This window comes from Ambystoma mexicanum, chromosome 3q (genome assembly GCF_040938575.1).
Source record: "Ambystoma mexicanum isolate Mex_15411 chromosome 3q, UKY_AmexF1_1, whole genome shotgun sequence".
In the NCBI taxonomy this organism is placed as follows: domain Eukaryota; kingdom Metazoa; phylum Chordata; class Amphibia; order Caudata; family Ambystomatidae; genus Ambystoma; species Ambystoma mexicanum.
The window spans coordinates 845,137,034-845,158,864 of NC_090926.1; the positions used below are offsets into that span (position 1 = coordinate 845,137,034).

The following is a 21,831-nucleotide window of genomic DNA, read 5'->3' on the forward strand; positions in this document are numbered from 1 at the left end:
CTCTTGGAATCCCCCTGACCCCACTGAGCCAAGAAGTAGTTCTGTTTTGCAAGTTTAAAAGGTTTATTTGATAATTTAAAATATATATATATCACACTTTATAATAAATTAATAATTGAATAGCACACTTAATCTGATATGATCAAGATCAACAACGGAGAATCTGGCACTAGCACACTTCTTATAATCACTAATGAGTTGACATGAAATGTATAAGGTAGCACACTGGTAAATAGGAACAAAAGTATAATGCGGTAGAGGATGCTTTAAGTAAGCTCAGGTGGATGCAATATTCAATGAATGCAGTACAGAAAATACTCAATATGATTTCAACCAAACCATGTAATCACTTTTCTCTGGCAATCCCCTCCCCCCCTTGATGCAAGGCAAGGAAATGGAAGGAAACACACAGTTCTCAGAAATGCAATCAATGTAAATCAGTTCACCCCAACAAGCTTACACTACAGAAAACAGATAGGAGTTTTGAAAACACAGGCAAAATGCTTTGATATGTGCTAGCAATGGGTGAGAAATATGCTGGAAATGCTTTTAATTCCCTTTCAGAGGTTCAGGGTGAGTGGTATCTAGTTAATATTAGTCCCGGCTCACACTAGCAATGATGCAGGGATAGTTAGCAGGTTAAACGAATTTCTGGCAAATGGAAGGCAAGCAGCAGCAGTTTTTACATGTGAAGAAATTTGCAAATCGCGGCAAAATTCGCGGATGCGCCGAGCGCTATTACAGAGGAACCACAAAGACTATCTCTATCTTTTTGGGGTCCTAGGAAAGCCTAGGATCTCATCTTCCAATTGAAAGTTACTGCAAGTCTCTAGCACAAACGGTCGCGGAGATATGAGCGATTAAATAAAGGTCGTTTTTCAGATTTGAAATTTTAAAGTTCAAAAAGACACGTGCAGCTTGCAACTAGAAAATGACAAGTGACAGCTTTGCAAATGACAGGTGACAGTTAGGAGACAGTTCTACTTAGATTAAAATAGGATTGAATTATATTATTTTAACTAGGAGATTGGTTTGGTACAGTTTGGCGGTACTCACAAGAGATTTTAAACAGGAAGGCGGCTTTGTCACGATCTGGTCAGGGTTTTAAACTGGACTCTGGTCTGGTCTGGTCTGGCCTCTGCACTTCACAGTGATCTGGGTCAGCTCTCTCTGCTGGTCTGGGTCTCTCTGGGTACAGCACTGCTTTCTCTCTGGTCTGGTCTCTTAGTTCTGGATAGATTGAAGTCTCTAGTTTGGCTTTCTGGAGGTTGATGGAGGTAAGTATGGATTTTTCCGGCAGAGCGTCCCGCTGCAGATGGAATTGAAGGTCTCTATCTGTCCTGTCTGTCTGCTTTTATGTGTTTAGAATGTGGGTGTGTTCTAGTATCACTGACCCTACCTCTCTCTCAGCTTCTAATTGGTCAAACTTCCATTTATCATTTGATTGGGGAATGAACTGTGAGTCAGAGGGATGTCATTTTATGGCTTGCAGATAGGACACTCCTCTGTCAGATTGCACACATTCTATATTTGATAATAAAAGACATATTTCACAGTTACACAGTTGCTTGAAATTACATATACATGGTGTGGCTGAATTTAGCCATGTCTCTGTCCAAATCTGCTGTTTCTAAGAGCTTGCATTCAGAAATGGCACATAATTGACTTTTTAACTGATTTTTCAATTTCTGACATTAACCCAACTTTACATACATGTGCGCAGGGAGTATGGACATTAACTGATGAAGTTTCAGACTTTTAACATGCATACATTTAGAGTAATATCCACTTTTCCGCTAACACCCCCCTGAACATACCACCGGTTCTAAAAACCTCTTAAACTGTGGGCAGAAAAATCACAAGAATTATGGTGTCATTTATAAAATTTTCACATGTCCGCTCTATGAGTTATTCATCTTTTTAGAGTTATGTTCTGGCTCCAAAGGGGTGGGGTTTCCTCTCAGCACAAGGTAGAAATACTGGTTTATCCAGTTCTGCCAAGCCAGCTTGCTCTCACAGGCAGTGCTCCTCCCCTTTCCTCAGGAGGAAGCCACTTTTTACGACCATTTACGACTCCTGCCAATAAAACCTTTGCCTGAGCCATGACAGGGCTTTGTTCACTTTCCTGCAGAGCACAGGTAATTCAATTATCAGATAGATGGCATATCCTTAGTGTGAGCAGCAAAAGGGCAGCTAGGCCTGGGAACACAGCTGTGACTCAAGTTTCACTCCTGATGGGGGTAGTTGCCAGGCAGAATTGGAATCTCTTTAAGCCAGTTTCAGATAAAATGTCACTTTTTGTTCCCCAGTTCCTGCATTCAAATAAAACTAAACATTTTTACATATGCAGCTAGAATGCTGATTCTAAGTGCAAAACTATGGCATTTCAACAGTTACAAAGGCATGTGACACCAAACATAGGTCACTCATTTCATCTAAACATTTTCGATTTTAGTGTCTTTAAATCCAGTGCAACTTAAACTGCTGACTCCATAGCAGTTTTGTTATAAGCACTGTTTTGGGCTCTTCACTTCCCAGATTTTGTAAGCACACAAAACCTCATTCTGCCAAATGTCTGCTGGTGTTCAGTGAATATTTTGCACATGTTGCAATGTTTAAAATAGACACTTTGGCTTGCCTTCAGAGGAACACAGGGTGGTTTTAAAACGCCGGCTTTTGGATAGTGGTGAGTACTGGTACTGCACCCATTTTTGGGATTTAAGAATGAATTCCCCACAATTCTAGGTTGCATTTGGCAATCAGCATTGCCATTCCCAATGGTTTCAGACTACTGTGCGGGTAGTCCAATGGTGGTTTTAGGCAGTGTCCTTCTGTGCCCATAACATCGGCAAAAATGGGTGGCAGCCTATTCTTCCTGCATTTCCCTGTGCATTTTCTGGGAAGCTCTGGCCATCATGATGTTTTCATGTCAGTACTGCACAGTTTTGAGGTAGGGCTCGGATGCATGGGTAAATACATCCCACACAAATGTTCCAGTTTCTCCAGAGGATTTAGCTTTCTTATGTGTGTATTGTGCTTGATGTGAATAGCATAATAATTATCATGTTTTCCCTAAAACTGAAACAAATGCAATTTTGTGATATATTGTCAGGGATGTGTATCATGTCTAGTGGTACCAATATCTGTGACTTATTATTATCATGTCTCCGTCATTAATAGAATGATGCAATTTTCTTAAAAACAGAAGACATACTATTTAACTTTAAACTTTAGATCAGCACCAAACAAAAGTGGTGACTGGTCATACTGCAGAGGGGAGAGTTTGTTCCAAGCCTGTGAAATATATCTGCTTATGCTTTCATATATATATATATATATATATGCATTTATATATATAAACAAAGGCAACAGAGGTGACATCAATGAACATATTTTGGAATGCAAATTGGGAGGAATCGTTGAGTTGAGTAAATGTGAGAGTAAAAACACATAGCACTTTATACTATAGCATTATCGAATGTTGTTTCATTGGTATGTAGAACTATTGCATACAAATACCATTTGCTTAGCTGTGTACAAATTGTGTTTAACAAAGTGCCATTGTTGAGTAGTTCTCAATGATTGATGTCAGTTCGAAAAAAATGTGGGTCGATTGTACAAAACGTTTGCGCTGATTCAAGTGCAATGAGGAATAGGTAAACCATTCTGTAGTGCAAAAAGCAAAATGTACCATTTATATTTGCACCAGGAGAAATTAGTAGGACAAACATTGCTCAAGTGTAACATGTACTCAAGGAATAGGCTTCTAGCACTAGGTAAATGTTTGTGCCAGTGCTAAATGCATTGCTCTGGTGGACGGTTTCAGTAATTCCGCCCTTATGGGGAAAAGGTATCATGCAATGCATGGTTAAATTGTTCCATTTTCACTCTTCTTTATTGTTATTTAAATTTGAGTTTGTGTCTATTTTAAATCGTCCCCGTTTAACTCTTTTTAGATGCCTAGTTTAATTACTATTTTGCATTGCTATTTTATTAATTCCTTTTCATTCTGCATTTTCAAACTTTCACTTAATTTTCTATGCTCTGTATACAGACATAATTTGCTACAGATTACTGTGCTGAAATATTTAAAACAAAACATTAAAACAACATGTAATTGTTGCTCCCATGGTCTGAAAAGTAAAGCAACCGGTTAATAAGATAGTCATTATAATGGCCCAATCCCATATGAAAAAACGCTCTTTGAATCAGGCCCTCAGTGTGCTGTTGTTGTCTGCGCTGGTTTATGTTTACATGGCACTTTTCCGCTTTGGGGGTACCTGGTGATTAAAAATCTCTGTTTTGTGAAGGGGAATCTTATTGCATGGGCTAACTGTATGTGCCTTGGAGAAAGGCGAAGCCAGAGCACACTGTGCAGTTAAAAAGCACAGAAGCACCGCTGTTTTCTTGCAATAATTGAATGAAGTCTGCACTTTCTTTACTCAGCTCGTGCTCTTTCTTCCTTGCTTCCCAGGAGCCCCAGAGGCGCCGACCAATGTCTGTCTCATGGTTACAAGCAGCACATCACTCACTGTCAGTTTCCAGGAGCCTCTCAGTCTCAACTCGGCCGTCGTGACTAAATATAAAGGTAATGCCCTTGGCAGCTTATAGCCGCGCGAGATTTGCATGCAGAGTCGGATTTAATTACATTGTAAATTGGTCCTGCTAGGTATGGATTCCCGTAAACCTGTTATCCCTCGCTTCCATGCTGCCCCTCTTGCCTTCGCACTGGGCCGGGTTTCCATACAAATGACATTGTTGGCAGCAACATTAGAATGATGGCAACCCCAGCACAATGGCATTCATTAAATACACTGGTTTCAAAGCGACAAGCATCACATACTGAGTTTATAGATGTGTGAATGATAAATTGCTGGGCTTTATTAAACATTTAATTTCTACCGTGTTAGGTTGAAATGACTAACACATCTGACAATCTTTACATACATGGCAGAATGTCATGCTACACCATTCTCTAATTATATTTTCAATGTTTTGGTCAGGATTAGTAGTTCAGTGCCTGGTTGTGCAATTTTTAAATCGAATCAAAGCATGACATATTTACTCTATGAAGGACTACAGATAATCTAGTAGTGCACGTAGTGCACATCTGCGCCATGTGAATCTAATATTTATAAACTACGAAATTGGAGATATTTGATGAAATGTGTATTAGCTTGGGCAAGAATATTCAATACCGTGTAACCCACGGAGGTCTTCTAAAGCATCTTATTTCAAAATATCTGAATGAAAAGTTCTAATTTCCTCATACCAGCTGCTGTAGTTCCTGACATGTATAACGGATGAACACGGACCCACTACTTCAGTAAACCAATTACAATGATTACAAAGCAAGTATTATTTAAGTTTACAATGCATCCGAGTTTTTTAAGTTGTGAACACTTATGGTCCTTTTGATTGAGGTAAGACATCATATGAAGGATGGGATGCAGAATAACTCCAAATAATAAGACCGACTCAGGACGTTGGCAAAATGTCTCTGTTTTATTCTCATTTGTCTAAAACAGGGAGTTACAATGGACATCAAAGGACGTTGCACAGCATACTCTCTCTTCCTAAATGTCTTCCTTCTCGATCTCTTCGCTCATCCGCCTCCAACTCCTTCAGGGTTAGTCACTTCTCCAAGTAACCCGTTGGTGGTAGATCTCTTTCTTCAGCTGGGTCCTCCCTCTTGAACAGCCTACCTGCCTCTCTGAAACTTGAGGAGAACCATCTCCGGTTCCGGAAACACCTCAAGACCTTCCTTTTTGCTTTTGTTTTCTCTCCTCTCTTTCCTCCTCTCCCATGCTGAACCTGAAACTGCACTGGTCACCTGGCTACCCTCTGAGCTCGAGCCCAGGTCCACTCCCCTCCACTTGCACACCTACACTGCCCCCTGGCAACCTTTGCACTTGGGACTTTTTCTGTATCCCTACAGCCCCTTACCAGCACTTGACACCTGATGTCTTCACTTACCCTTGCACTTGCCACCAGCTGGCCACACTTTGTATTTATTTAGTCTTTCATTTGACTGTTTATCCTATGCAGTGCACTGCCCCCTCTCCATGTCCCCCAGGCATTTTCCCCATTCCCCCCTCCCTGCACTTGCGTGATCTCAATGTCACCTGGCCTAGTAAGATCATTGTCTCTGTCTTCCCTCTGTTCCCCTTCCCTTGCCTCATCGTGCCTTTAAACATTTGTGTATATGCGCGTTATAAATGCCATATCATATTATATGATTTCATTAAAAATAAATTCTTATATAACAAAAATGTGTCATACATGACGTCATACTACATGGCAAACTATGAAAAACTATGCAGGATTGTGGTTGGTTCAAGGGGACTATCTAAGTATGCTTTCTATAAGGGATTGGATTGGGATTGGGTCTCTACAGTCAGGTGGATAATGTATGCCCACCCCTAGTGCAAGCCATCCTCATCAGTTACTAGATACACTGTACATCATTGGCTCTCATACTATAAGGCCCTTCGTTATATGGCCTCCTACAATTAGTTGGCACACGTGTTCCCTTCTGGAACATTCAATTCACTAGCTGCATATAAACCGGTACCTCAGGTACTGTTGGGTGGACATGACCCTACCTCTCCACCCAATTAGCCCATCATCTCTCATCACTCATGCCTTCTGCCATTCAGAGTGTCTTTGAACTTGACCTTGTAGTAGGTTTTCTTCTCTGGGAATATAGTGGAATGTGAGCATGTTCTTATCAAGGTTCAGGTCTGCCTGCACACTTTTATTTCTATCCTCGACTCACGTGACAAGAGACCGTGAATTAGCCCATTTTAAAGCATTTAAATTTCTTGAATAAAGAAATTTAGCATGCATGGTGTTCTCTCTTTTCAACTGACAAGGAATGCCTCTGCGTCCCACATTCACTGTTCTTCAAGTACTGCTAACCAGTTGTGGCTGCCTTAGCCTTTGACACCAGGCAAAACAGCCTTTCTTTGGTCTATCTTCGAGCATCAGCTTATTTATTTGCTGCAACACTCACATAGCTATCCATCCTTCTTTTTCCCCGGGTTGAAGTTAATAAGGTTGTTACATTGAATATCCAGATTCTATATATAATGGTGGCACCGGCTGCAGTCTATTCACTATGTATAACCAGCATTTATGGATATTTAGTCTACTTTCGTTACAGCATTTGTACAGTTATAGAACAGCTTGCATTTTCTGCAGTGCTTCTTTACACATGCAATCTTCATTCTGCACATGAAAGTCTTCTCAATTCTTTACTTTGCCATCAGATTCTATAAGGTCTATGCATTTTCTTATTCGGTCATCCTTCTAAGTGCGTCACGCTCATTTCTTGTGACATCACCAGCATCTCCTTTTCACATCTTAACACTTCTTCGGCGATCTCCCTCAAGAGACCGTCATCTCTTCGGGGATACATCATATAGGGTTTTCTCAGTGGATACCTTGTTGCAAAGGCTCTTTGTGGGATAGGTACCATTACTGGAATTGCACATGTCGCAATTTCCAGTTTCCAACCTATAGGCAGAATAGGGGTAGGACTTCCTGCAGAGGCATTCAGCTGCTCCTCTACCCTCCCCCTCTGGTGGATTTATCAGCCACTCCTTCACCAGTATCCACATCTCAGTATCCTCTCTTGAAAAAGTGCTTCTTTAGAGTGCAGACCTTTACCACTCCCTTCAGGAATCTTGCTGATTTTACATGTTCATCAACAATCCAGGTCATGCGGCTGCATTGTCCATTGGGATTACAGTAGATCCATCATCCCATGTACTTCCTGTGATTTCTCGAATGCAAGAACTTCGTTCCCTCAGGTGCTAAAATGCTAGCATCTATATTTTCTGATTTCTTCTCCTTGGTCCAGACCCTGATTCAACATTGATCATGATCTTCATTCCTACTGCCTTCTTTGCTGTCTTCTTAAACTGTGTGATTATTATCCTGATCACACAGAATCCAAACATCACCATCACCAGTATTGCTTCCAGGAATTTGAAGATATTCACCATCCATTGTGGAACCCATGAGAAGAAAGACATGGACCAGCTATCATCTGCAAAATCTTCTGTCTCATCTTCAATTTGATCATGTAGCTTTGTTAGCAAAGTTATAGCCTCTGTCAAGGTCCCATTCTCGTCATCATGAGAAGGTATGAACATGCAACATGATTCTCCGATGTTGGTGCAAACACCTCCATACATTGCTGTGATCATATCAAGGACATATCTGTTCTGCAAGGTCATCAGCCTTATGACCCTCAATTCTTCCTTGATTGCATTGAATCCATTTATGGTAGTGTTGATTGTCTGTAGGAGCTTCCATCTGGTAATCTGTAACCATTTGGCGTTGGCCATCATCTGGATCCTAGGCATATAAATAGTTGTGCATACCACTGAAGTCTGGCTGAACAACCTGTGCTCATATGGAATAGAATGGCTTCTATCGATTTAGCTTAGAAATAATTCTCCCTGTCCGGTTTAGAATTTCGGGTGATCTTCTCTTTCTCAAGTGAGCATCTGCTTTTGGAAAATCTCTGATGTTCAGGTCGCTTATAGGAATTATTAATGCTAGAACGCGAATAAGCACTATGGAGCACATCCCCTGCCAGTCTTTGGGGAGCTTCATATAAGCTCTAGACCCACACGGCCCAGTAGTGGTCCATCAGAACTACTGTCCCATCCTTCATGCCTGGTACATCAAAAATGGTGCCACACTGATGATTTACTCCAACTTTCCTCGTGCCATTGTTTTGAAACACAGAGCTGCACTGGCCAAAGGTACTATCTGCAATGGTCCTCCTTTATCATCGACCCATGTCAACAACTTCAAATAAATTTCACACAGTGGTGCTTATGTTCATTCTCGGCAGTTTCTATAACTGGCTCATAATATCCTGTTAGTGCTGCTGCCTTACACACAGTCAGTACTGTTCTTTTGATTTGCAATGTGTCTCTTTCTTTACATTTCCTTCTGATCCGGCTCTGTTCATTCCAGGCTGTCCATATCTTATCACTAGATTCCTTGTTTCTGGCTTCTCTCTTGTTTTCAAATCTTGAACATAGTTATCTTCTCTTTGGGATGTCTTTTCAGTTATCCATATCAAGGATGCTGTTTGACCCTGGAACTGTCCTTACGTCTGGCAGAGTGTGAGATGAGTTAGGAAATTAGCTTTTTGGACTGGTACCTCTGTAGCTTTGAATATCTTGGAGGTCACCATAGCATACAGTATGAGAGCACAAACATAGCAACTCTCCTTGGAAGTACTCTTTCCCACTTGTTTCATGTGCTGATACCCCATTTTATTAACCAAATGTGCTGTACTATCTAAATACGTGTTAATCCCATTATCATCTTCCTCTGCACTTCTCCTGTGTCTTCCTAACATAATGGTTGCGGTCAATGGAAAAAACTCTAAAGAAGCTCTGCTCTGGGAAGAAAACACTTGAGACCTTGGCTCATCGGTAATGGGCAAACCTACATGAGTTACTGGAGTGGGGAGAATCAAAATAACTTCTACTTTCTTTGGATCAATACAATAAAGAGTGTGAACCAGAAGAAACAGAAAGACAAAGATAGAAACTGAGCATGCATATATTAAACACCACAATATTAACCCACACCATTTATGGCATTCTGGAATTTCTTGGACTTACTCATTCCTTAAAACCGTACCATTTTCAAGATTCTTCATTTTAACTGTTAAATTGTTTAAGGACGGAAACACACTACTCCGGCAACTGTAGTATATTTAGTACTTGTTAAAATGTGTGGATATCTACATCTCTTCTAACAAGTGACGGATAAGCTCAAAGAATAAACACAAAAATAGCGAGCACGATACGATGCACATTACTTTTGGGGAAAACCATAAACTCAGTCGAACAAGTATTCCGTAAGAAATGAATTGGGTACTGCTCCCGATTCCAGTTATCAAAGACAAATTTGAAATCCAGTTCAGGCATACCTATGATGCATCAGCAACTTTCTAAAGTTCATTTTCAAAGAATTCTGTGACTCAAGCAATGAGTTTGCACAGCTACTATAATATCTATAAGGAGTGTCCAGGAGGAGCCACAGTCCAAATGAAAATCTGCATTTTTCGGTCAATCAGTTGGTGTATCATCCTTCTTCTTTGTCATTGAGTGAGTCTGCACACCCTGAAATCCTTCCTCTTTTCTTGCTTCTGTACCGATGGCTGGGGGTGCTGCAGCCTCGACTTTGTAGAGCTTAACGTTGTTCAGGTGGATCCAAGCTCATTGAACATTTACTGCTTAGGGAGTAATGTCCTCCACCACATAAGGTCCACTGAATCTTGGCTCCTGCCACTTCCTAGTGAAGTTTCTGATCAGCACAGTGTCACCAGCAAATAGTCTCGGTGCTCATAGTCATTCTGAAAATCCAGTTGCTGAATGGTTTTCATCTGTGTTCTGAGACCGACCGCCCTGACGCTTGAGTTGATCTGAAATTACAGTGATACTAGCAGTTATACGTGTCAAATATTCATTTAATTCATTTCGTAACATTTTTGCTGTACTCTGGTGTTAGGGAGAATTCTCTCTTTAGGCTGAATTTCCTAACCTAGTGAGTCCCCCAACAGCTTTGCTGGATTTCTGGAGTTTGGTTTTTTCCTCCTGGCCAGAGTGAAACTCGTTTCCTCCCACTCTTGGACATGATTAATGGTATTCCTTTGAATGGTAATGTGTTTTATGGGCTATGGGGTCCTTTACTCCATAGGGTCAGCTGTGTTTTTCCTATGTGTGTTACACAGCACTCTCCGTGCAGTAACACCGGAGTGTCATAGTGACACCCCACCATAGACTCCATACCCTGGGACTGACTACTGTCTCCCAGGGCATGTAAAGTCACCATTGGCTTTACTAGTCCCAAATTATTAACAGAAACCAGTACAAACCATCATATTGTGGACGTACTGGTCGGGGCAATTCGATTGCCCTGGGGTCTGTTAGTCGAGGGGGCACGTCTCCGTCCCCCCTGATCGAGTTTTGGCTGGTGGCAGTGGAAACTACTTTTTATATTCGACCGCAAATATTTTCCTATGGGATTTTCCCATTGTTCGAGGCTACCAACTTTAATTATTTAATTCTCATAGCCTCGAACAACCCGCCGGTTTATTTAATTAATATTAATTCTCCGGTTGGTATTTTTGGCCAAGACTCGATTCTAAAATGGCGTTTGTGTTCTCTTCTGTGACTCCAACCCAAGTCGAGTCCCTTGTTCCACATTTTTGGCAGACTTCTCCACAGAAACCTCCAAAAGTGGTGGCACTCTGTCTGGGTACCACAGGGGGTGTGGGAGGGGGTTTAGGCACCCTGGACCGAGTTACCTTGGTAACTCAAGTCACACTCTTGTGTGATTGGCCCAAGTGGTGAGCCGGCCTACCAAAGTCGCCACAGGACCTGAGAATCCGACGAGGGAGAAGCTGAGCCGACCTACCACGACGACACCACCGGTGGAACCCTGCAGAACCGACTCACCACTTCCCGACGACAGAGAAGATCTCCCGGCTGGAGAGGCTTCTTCCCCTGACTGGTGGGCACAACCAGTTTTCCTTTCTTTCTTCGCACCCCAGCCCGGTTTGTGGTCGAACTGCCCGTGCCAAGCACCCTGGCAGCCGGATAGCCACTCACCACTGAACCGCGAATCACCGGACCGCTCCGTGTACCTGAGAAACTCTGTGGATGGTTTCTTCCCTGGCAGTGCAACGGACTCCTGTCTTCCTCCATGACGAGATCCTCTCTTCCCCCGGATGAAGCACCGACTTGCACCCGCTGCCAGGAACAACTGCCCCCGCTCGAGCATTCTCACCAATTTAAGGTACCGTGTCCGCCAGGCCTCCCTTTCTAAAGATTGCTACAAGGTAATAATAACTCTTACCCTTCAGCACTGGGCTGGCCGTCTTGACCCTCTAACTGGTCCCTTTCTATGGTCCAACTCCTTTTTGAACCTTTACAAGACTTTTGTGCACTGCAACCGTGTGACCCTGGACACATTTCGTTTGGATCCTCTGAAAGTGGATCCAGCCTCTTGAACTCTAACTTCAGGTTTTTACTTTGCCTTCCCTCCTTGTTGTGTGTTGAAAAAAGTGTTGGGATCTGTTTCAATGTGTTCTCTGCTTTTCTCTCCCTTTTTAAAACAAACTATTAGAGTGCCATCTACGGTAAGCGCTCACCGCTGTCTGAAAATAAGTGGGGCTTTACTTAAGACTTATCTAATATTCTTTTAAGGGAGTGTATATCTATTAGTGACCATGCTTTTGAATTGCTTACTATTAGTGCCTGTGTGTTTTTCTAGATGTGGTTTTAAATAAATAATTATATCTCTTTTACACCAAGCCCTGGTCAGTGTTTACTTGTTCTATTGTGTGCTCTTGACCTATTGTAAATAATCTGTATGCTGCCTAACTCTTCTTAAGGGAAGTCTGACTGCTCAGCCACAGCTACCAAGTGAATCTGTGTGGTACAGACTGCTACCAAGTGGGTTTACTGCCAAACACCTGTAGTCCTAAATCTTTTGCAGTGGTCAACATCTGGGCATCACGTCTGCTCCTCGATGGAGGAGTTAAAGGCATTGCCAGTTCTCTTCCTGCCACTAGCTTGTGAGGTGTGAGGTGGTGGTCCGACCCAGTCTTATTCCATAGGGCATATAAAGCTAGGGGTAGGCAATATAGCCATCCCCTTTTCAGCATCAACTTAAACTTGGCGACTCTTTCTATTAGAGAGCCAATGAGTTTCTCACATAATCTGCTTGCTCGCAGGTGATAAGCAGAAGAAAATGTGTGTTTAATGCTCAACAATAATCCCATTTGTTCAAATACTTAATTAACATTAACATTATCAGATCTCAGCACCTCAGACACTCCCCACCTTGGAAAGACTTCACATACTAAAAACTTTGCTGTGCAAGCGGCATCAGGGTGTTTACAAGGACCTGCTTCGATCCACCTGTACAAGGGACACACCATCACTATCAGATACCTGTATCTGTTACATACTTGCGGCATATCAACATAATTGCTTGATTGGAGTTGTGGGATCGATCTCTACAAGTGCACTAGTTATCACTCACAAAATATTATTGTTTTAAAACCACTGTGTTTCCAAGAAAAAGACCGGTTGCAGCGAGTACACTAATTCCCTCAAACTTCCTACAGAGTTTGTAAACAGTTAACACACTAGAAAACCCTTGATTTAAAAAATCAATCACTATCAAATTAATATATCGCTCCGCAGAATAAGATAGTAATATAGATGATATTTTTTCTTCTGAAACAGAGACAGCCAACACATGTTTTGACCCCCTGGTCATTGTCAAGGCTGTGTCAAATCAGGCACAAACAGAATGATTGTACATAAAGTAATTATAAACAGAAAAAGTTCAACATTCATCCCATGGCAAAAATATGATAATGTTCAAGATATAATCATTGTTAGATTATTATAGCATATACCATATTGTGTCACAGATCAGGTCAAACGATGGAGGGATGGATTCAAATGTTGACAAGTTGGATTTGAAGAGAAGTAATGAGAAAACACATATAAGAACAGGAACCATACATTAGCAGACTAATCAAGATATGCAGCAGTTTTCTTTTAACATTAAGATTTAACTTTCTCTAAAAAGACATAATTACAATTTGATCAGCATAGGCAGCTCATTTACGGCTCATGGCAATCTATTATTAATTGTTAATTCATATATATACATTCTTTTCTCCAATATCTTTCAGAAAATTTGAATAGCAGAACAGTGGTATAATCAGCAATAATTGTGTTCCTCATTAATTAATGACCAATAGGGTAAAATTATTCTTCATTTACTATTTACACACAGAGGAATTACATCTCTCTTAACTGCACGAGGAAGTGATGTTTCGGACACGTTGTTTACTTATGACGTCAGGTGCCATGTTATGCATGACATCATGACGTTCTAGGCGCCATTTTAGATTTCTCATTTCGCCGCATCTGTGCATCGTGGTAACCAGAGGAAACAAAATCTTGTTACGGGCACCAGCCGATCAAAATCTTTGATGGGATCTATTCCAATTTTTTAGTTAATGGCTACAGTAATGACTGAACAATTCCCTACTTGGGCTTTTAGTGGCTTTACTCAATAGTGTACCACAGGGGATTTCATTTCTATTTGCTAGCAGTTTATTAATCATACTTGGGGGCGAACCTCTTATACGTTATACTTATTCAAATTAGGCAAAAAGGCAATGGTCAAAGTACCAAATGCAAACAGTGAATCAGTGATTCATTATTTAGCTTGACATCCAATCAATATAGAATAAATATGTAACTTATTAACTCCCTTCTTCCCTTTTGAGTAAATCACAAGTTGTGGTAATCTCCAATTGTTTATAATGTTTATAGGAGATATGATATGATGCACTTTTGTGATCACCGGTAGTACTGACCATGAACAAGGTTTATTCCAGTGACTTAAAATATATTACAACAATTATTGGGCCTCATTGCGACCCGAGCAGTAAGGGATTACCTGTACCGGTAAGGGCACTGGTGCCGGTAATCCCTTACCGCCCAATTACGAGGTCCCTTTGTGGGTCCCTTCCTTAACGGCTTACAAGCCGTTAAGGAAGGGACCTTCAAAGGGACCTTAGAGGTAATTACGGTACCGCAATTTGCAGTCCCGTAATTACCACCTTCCCCATTCCCATTGAGCCCTATGGGGGCAAGAATGGGAATGGGGAAGGGCCAATGGTGAATGGGGAATTACCGCCCTGCCAACCTTGGAGTGGGGCATTAATTCCGCCATTCACCATGGCGGAATCCGGCGTCAACCATGGCGCTAATAGCGCCATGGTTAACGCCTGGGTCGTAATGAGGCCCATTGACCAATACGACCAATCCATCTCTTGGCATTCATGCCTGTATTCAACGAACAATATGTTTTGTTGAGAATTGTATTATTATTTTTTTCAGTCTTTTACAGAATCCTATCAATCTGAACATTAACAGTTACTTATATTGGAACTGCTGCTTTAAGCATCATATTTGTGACTTCTTCGGCCCCTTCAAGGGGTTATGATCTTTGGAAAACATATAGGGTGAGCCTTATTATTTATACTATCACTTCTGGTTTTCTTTCAGTGTTCTTTGCACTCGCCATTAATAAGATCATAGTAATCAAGGACATCATCCACTATCTCACTAGGCAGGTGCTCATAGCTTTAATGATACCATGGTAGAATTTGCACCAGACTTATAATGGATATGGCTATGTGGTCTCACGTTTCTGAAATACTAATAAATTGGTACTGATCATTATGAATATACCATTTATTCTAATAATAATATTTGGCTTTGCATGTATGTTAGAAGCACAGTGTGTATGTAATGGTGTTTCAAATCCATTGTTGGGATACTGTCACATTCTGTAGTGACTATCAAACAATACCTTGATTAGTCTGCTAATTTATGGTTCCTACTCTTATATGCGTTTTCTCATCTCTTCAAAACCGACCTGTCAACATTTGAATCCATCCCTCCATCTTTTGACCTGACCTGTGATACAATATGGTATGTGCTATAATAATGTAACAATTATGATATCTTGAACATTATCTTATTTTTGCCACGGGACGAATGTTGAACTTCTTCTGTTTATAATTACTTTATGTACAATCATTCTGTTTGCGCCTGATTTGACACAGCCTTGACAACGACCAGGGGGTTGAAACACGGGTCTGACGTCTCCATTTCAGAAGAATAAATATCTATATTATTACCTGATTCCGCGAAGTGATATATTAATTTGATATTGATGGACTTTCTAAATCAAGGGTTTTGAGAGCGAAAAACCATTCCGAACCTCAATCTAGTGCATCAACATATTTGATATGTAAATGCTGAAAAGGACCATTTGGTCAAGGAATTACTCCCCTAATCATCCACAGTGTATGCCCAGCAGTAAACCTTTGACATAAAATGCAGTTTACTTCATAAAATGCAATGTGTTCTAATAGGTTTGGCACAAACCAGCCTTCTGCAATTGTTGCAGCAAGACTTTCCCTAGTTACATGCACAGGATAGTGCAGCTGTTCAAACGCTACCTTTAACAATGCTACTGGCATCACCGGCTTTCCAGTACTGTCCTGTCACTATAATGCTTCTGTGGGGGATAGAGAACACCCCCTTTACTTCCATAGTTCTTGCTCTCTCCTGCTGTGGTGCACTGCCTTGAATTAACTGCCCCCAAGATTAAATCCTCCATTCACTACCATAATCATAATTACCTTCTCTTTAACATCTTGAGCATCAAAATTTAAACTATCTGAAGAATATGCTACCCTTTTGGCTTCTGCGTCTGCGGCTTCATTCCTGCAAGACATAAAGTCAGTTCACTTAGAATGCACTTCTAGGATATTCTGTGGAGGGTTTTATACAACTCTATAAAAGTAGTATAGTGCCAGGGGTAATCTATGCATTAGAGACACTAGAGATGACATATTTATCATGGTTTGACCGACTGGCAGGTAAAATATGGCGACCATTTCTTAAAGTCCCCATTGAAGCCATCAGATGTGAATTGGGGTTAATTTCCCTAGATACACTACGGAAAATACAATGTTGTAAATTGCTCATAAGAATACAAATGTCTGAACGGAATGGGGATAGCCTAATGAGGATCATAGCCTCTAATATTCACGAAAACCCTAATAAAAATGATGATTTTAAAGAGTTGCAAAGGAATGTGACAATGTTTATGCACAATATTGGGATAGTGATGCCCAGGGATGATTAGGCGGTTGGTACCTTCCAGAAATGTCTCGAAAAGAGAGCTATGGAGTGGGCCATGTGTAATAATATGACCAAACTTAGTAGGAAGAAAAGATATAACCAGTATTTACAGATGGGATATGAACTTGGGCTAACAGAAAGTGATATCACAAAAATCTGCAACCTGGGATGGTTACGATTCATACTATTGCTTCAGTTTTATGTACTACCTTGCTATACATTTCTGGGGAGTTGGATGGCTGTTATATACCAAGACAGATTGTGTCGCTTGTGTAGGATGGAGGTGGAAACCAGCAGACACTTCTGGGTATTAAGCGCGTTATAAATAACCAATCATATCATATCATAAATTGCTATTTTTATGAGGGATGTATAAAAACATTAGGGTTAGAAGAATGAATTAGTAGAATGGTAACATATACATCCATGAACAGTAGATACATATATTTTATGGTATGTTTTAAGAACGGTGAACTATGAATTGATTGTGCCCAAGTCAATTGGATTGATGGACATGTTTTATTTATGTCTTCTCTTATTGTAATATGTTTGTTTTTAATGCAAAATATTAATCTTATTGTTGTTTATATGTATAATTAATATACATAAGTGTATAAGGTTTCAATTAACCAAATTGCACTATAAGTAAAAAAATAACAAATAAAAAAAAAATGTTAATGTTAAAGAACATTTGCACAGCACACTATCACCACCAGAGTGGTCCCCTGGTGCTCTGGCAGATCTAAAATAAGAAAGGGGATGGGGTGAGCTAGTAGGACTGAGCGGGAAAAGAGCAAGAGAGCAGTGATGTGCTGTTGGCAGCTTCCGTTCAGTTAACACAGCTCGCTGAGCTTAGGTGTGCTTTTCGCTTAGTAGCCGTCATGCTCTTCTGTGCAAGGCAATGTGTGATTTGATTAGTTGTTGCAGTGTAGTGAAGTGTGTGCGGTTTGGTATGCATTAGAGGTGTGGTTGTGTTTGGTTAGAGTTTGAGAGATGTATGCAGAAGGGTGAGAATTTTAGTAGGTTGTTTAGTGGCATTGCTATTTAAATGTCATGCATGCTCATTATCACAATTCTATCTAAATGTGGCACAGGCTAATATTCAAACATCCTATCTAGATGTGATGCAAGCTAATACTCACAATCCTGTCTAGATGTGACACCATTTAATATTCACAATCCTGTCTAGATATGATGCAAGCTAATACTCACAATCCTGTCTAGATGTGACACCATTTAATATTCACAATCCTGTCTAGATATGATGCAAGTTAATATTCACAATCCTGTCTAGATGTGACGCAAGCTAATATTAACAATCCTGTCTAGATGTGACGCTAGTTAATATTCACAATCTTGTCTAGATGTGATGCAAGCTAATAGCACAGTCCTTTCTAGATGTGATGCAAGCCAACATTTACAGTTCTATCTAGGTGTGATGCAAGCCAATATTTACAGTTCTATCTAAAAGTGCCACAGGCTAATATTCACAGTCCTGTTTAGATGTGGCACAGGCTCATGCTCACAATGATTTCTGGAGTGGCAAGCACAGTTAGAGTACAGTTAATCTAGATGTGAGAAAAGGCTAGGCAATACAGTTGACAGTGGGTTAACAGTTGCCAAAAGAGATTGGTACATTAAATAGGCTTGAAGATTATTGGTGGTGGGGAAGATGAGATAGGAGAGTGCAACAACAACAACAGCGGAGCATCCAGAGAGCAACACATTTGTACAATAGTGAAATGCAAAAGATGTCATCATACCAGTCATTACACAGTCCACTAGTGGGAACAGCCTGTCCCGTCAGCGGTCATCTACCCGATACCCCAATAATGAAAGAAATCTCATTGAGAACTTCACCCGAAAACTTGACAGCTGCTGTACATTTAAGTGCTAAGTGTACAAAGTCAGCTGTACTTGTCTTACATCCTGCACATCCGTCGGCACTTCTGGGTAATATATATATGCCATTTAGCTGGGGTGTGGGATGTCTGGTGTACAAAATTTAACTGAATCAATGGAAACCTAGAGGTTAGTGAGACCTTTTTAGTCAGAAGGAATACTCACTTCCAATCTGCGCTGAAAATCCCTTCTCCCAGACCACTCTCCAATCTGCGCCTGGGGGTATCCTCACCCAATGGGACATCTGATAGAAGACCACTGTATAGCTGAGAAACCAGGAAAGCCCTGCCATTAGCCTGAATGATCTCCTGCAGCTGAGGGCAATCAAGGAAGGCGGGGGACCTCTCCTTAATTACATTCCTTACCCTGAAATAAATAAATATATCAAGCGAAGTGGAGCCCCTCTCTCCTTGAGCTGATCTAAGGACATACATTTCCATTGGGATAAAAATCACCAAAGTTATCCACCCTGACTTTGGAAGCCTGTTGTATGTTTGCACGTTCTCTTGTAATCCACAAACCCGCCACATGTCCGGCTGGTATTAGTGGTGTGCAAAGGGTCCCTACTACATTACCCACGCCTGGTTCAGGCTTACATTTCTGCATTATCGCCGATCTCAATAAATGTGGTGCCATCAGAGCCGTCTTGACCTGGCCAGGCAGCCTAATGGAGTGTGTGGCACACCAGTAGGAAAAATGGCGTGTTTGTGCCACCCAGTAGTAGCTCTCAAAGTACAAAGGGATATTTGTAAACAAGTATGAAAATCTAGGTAGCATTGCCATTTTCTCTCTCTCTTTCTCTCTCTCTCTCTCTCTCTCTCTCTCTCTCTCTCTCTCTCTCTCTCTTTCTGGCCCAACCTTTGTATTTTCTCCATTGCTTGCAGCTCCTATAAAATGCGGCTCACATCTGCACAATTACATCATACAGTGCCCATATTTCTTTCGTTCTCCACTCCTTTAATTGGCTTCCTGACCTTCAGTGAGTTCACTCTAAATTGCTAGTGATAGTTCACCAGACTTTTTATGGATCTGGAGTTGAATCTTTGCAGCAAAAGTTCTGCCCATATGTGCCTTCTCGCGAGTTACGCTCTAAAGGCTCTTGTCTCGATCCCTCGCTACCAGTTTGAGCGGGTGGGTGGCTGCTCCTTTTCTGTGGCAGATGCTAAATTGTGGAACTCCCTGCTTGCCTCACTGCGAGCCACGGAAAACCTTTTTTAAAAAAAGATTTTATTGAATTATACAAACAATCAAACAATACAAACCAAACAAACAGTGCATGTTCCTACAGTTTCATTACACTTTCTTAACTTCTAACCACTACTTCCCCTAACCCACCCCCCATTATGAGTCTATTACATTAAACCTTCAGTTTCCGCAACCTGTGGCTCTGTCTCCTCTTCTGCAGGCTCCGCCGGGTCAGCTAATGACCCAAACAGTTCGGCTATCAGTGATTTCCAGGCCATCAGGGACTCATTCTCCTCCTCCCCCCCTGTGCTACTCGCTTCTTTCCATGCCATGGTTTCGGCTTCCGCCCATTTTTGCAAATCTCTCCACCACACCTCTACCTTTGGCACATGGCATGACTTCCATCCCATGACAATCCTCCTTTTTGCAAGATCCCTCAGCTTACTTACATGCCTGAGCTTCTGTGGTCTGGGGAACCCCCCCCCCCAGCAGACAGGCCCCCACTGTATCTGTTACCATCTTGACCCCTTTTTCTTCCAGTTTCTCTTTCACTCCCATCCAGAATCGCGCTATGATCGGGCATGACCAGAACATGAGCACCATGCCCGCGTTCTCCTAATCACACTTGGGGCATGCTTGCCGCCCTGCATTTTCAAACCTCGATATCCTCCAAGGCGTCATATAGGCCCTGTGCGTTATGTACAGCTGAATCTGTTTCAGCCTCGCATTTCTGGACACCTTCTTATGATACCCCTGCACCCATTCCCACATCCCGTCTCCCATCGGGGCCCCAACCTCCATTTCCCAGTCGAGTCTCATCTGCGTGACCTCCTTCCCCACTTTAGACATCAGCATTTCATACAATCTGGAAATCTCGTGACCCCCTTCAGCTATGTCATATATCACGTTTATGGTGGCGTCTGATTCTTCCTCCAACACAGTTTCAGGCCATGTTCTCTTAATCCTCAGTACCACTCTATGATACGTAATGTACTGGCCCTCGTGCAACCCTGTTTCTCCCCGCAGCCCCTCAAAAGTAATATTAGAGCCCTATTTCCAAATATCACCCAATGTTGCCACCCCAGCCGGTTCCCTGTGGTTCCTGAGTATCAAACGTAGCTGCGCGTCTGCCCCCGTCAATACAACCAGTGGCATCTGCGGTGAGCATGGGGACGGGTCCTCCATCATTTGACATGCCCTGCGCCACACCTTCCACCCCAGTATCTTCATTTTAGGGCGCCCTCCCATTTCCGCCCTGGGTACCCACATCATCTCTTTTAAATAAAAAGGTGCACACTCACGCCCAAACAACCTGGATTCAGAGGTCTTTTCGTCAGAGAGCCATTTAGCAACATACTGTAACTGGCTTGCCACATAGTACGCCTCATAGTTGGGCAGCTTTATCCCTCCTTTGTCATGGAAGTTCTGTAGCTTCCATAACGCCACTCTATTTCGCGTGCCATGCCACAAAAAGCCCCTACACTTGCTATTAAATTTGGTGAAGAACTTCTTAGGAATCAGGTACGGTATGTTCCCGAAGTAGTGTAGGAGCCTTGGCAGGACCACCATCTTTAGCATTGCTCCCCGCCCCATCATCGCCATGGGCAGCTTTGCCCAAAACTGCATGCACTTCTCAATTATTTTAATGCCTACTTCTGTATTGCACCTATGCTCTTCCTCCACGGTGTGGTATATATCTGTCCCCAGGTACAGAAATGTGTTAACCGCCCACGGCACTTGCAATACAGGTAACCGCTCTGCTGGAATCCCCATGTACACCCTAATGGGAACAATCTGGACTTCTGGGGGTTCACTGCTATGCCGGACAGCGCAGCATATCTCACCAGCACTTCTAGAATGTACTGGAGATTTTCTTCTGGGAATCGCAGGTACAGCAGCATGTCATCTGCATATAGGGAGATCAGATGCCGCTCCCCTTTCACCTCAATGCCTATGG

General features: G+C 41.8%; 1 protein-coding gene across 1 annotated transcript in view; it reads left to right on the forward strand.

Annotated features, from left to right (window-relative positions):
• Positions 1–21,831, forward strand: part of ANKFN1 (ankyrin repeat and fibronectin type III domain containing 1) — a 1,946,563-nt gene that overhangs the window by 675,911 nt on the left and 1,248,821 nt on the right. The window contains exon 5 of the mRNA XM_069654938.1: positions 4,475–4,588. Within this exon, the coding sequence (XP_069511039.1) occupies positions 4,475–4,588 (114 nt within the window). The remainder of the gene's footprint in view (positions 1–4,474; positions 4,589–21,831) is intronic.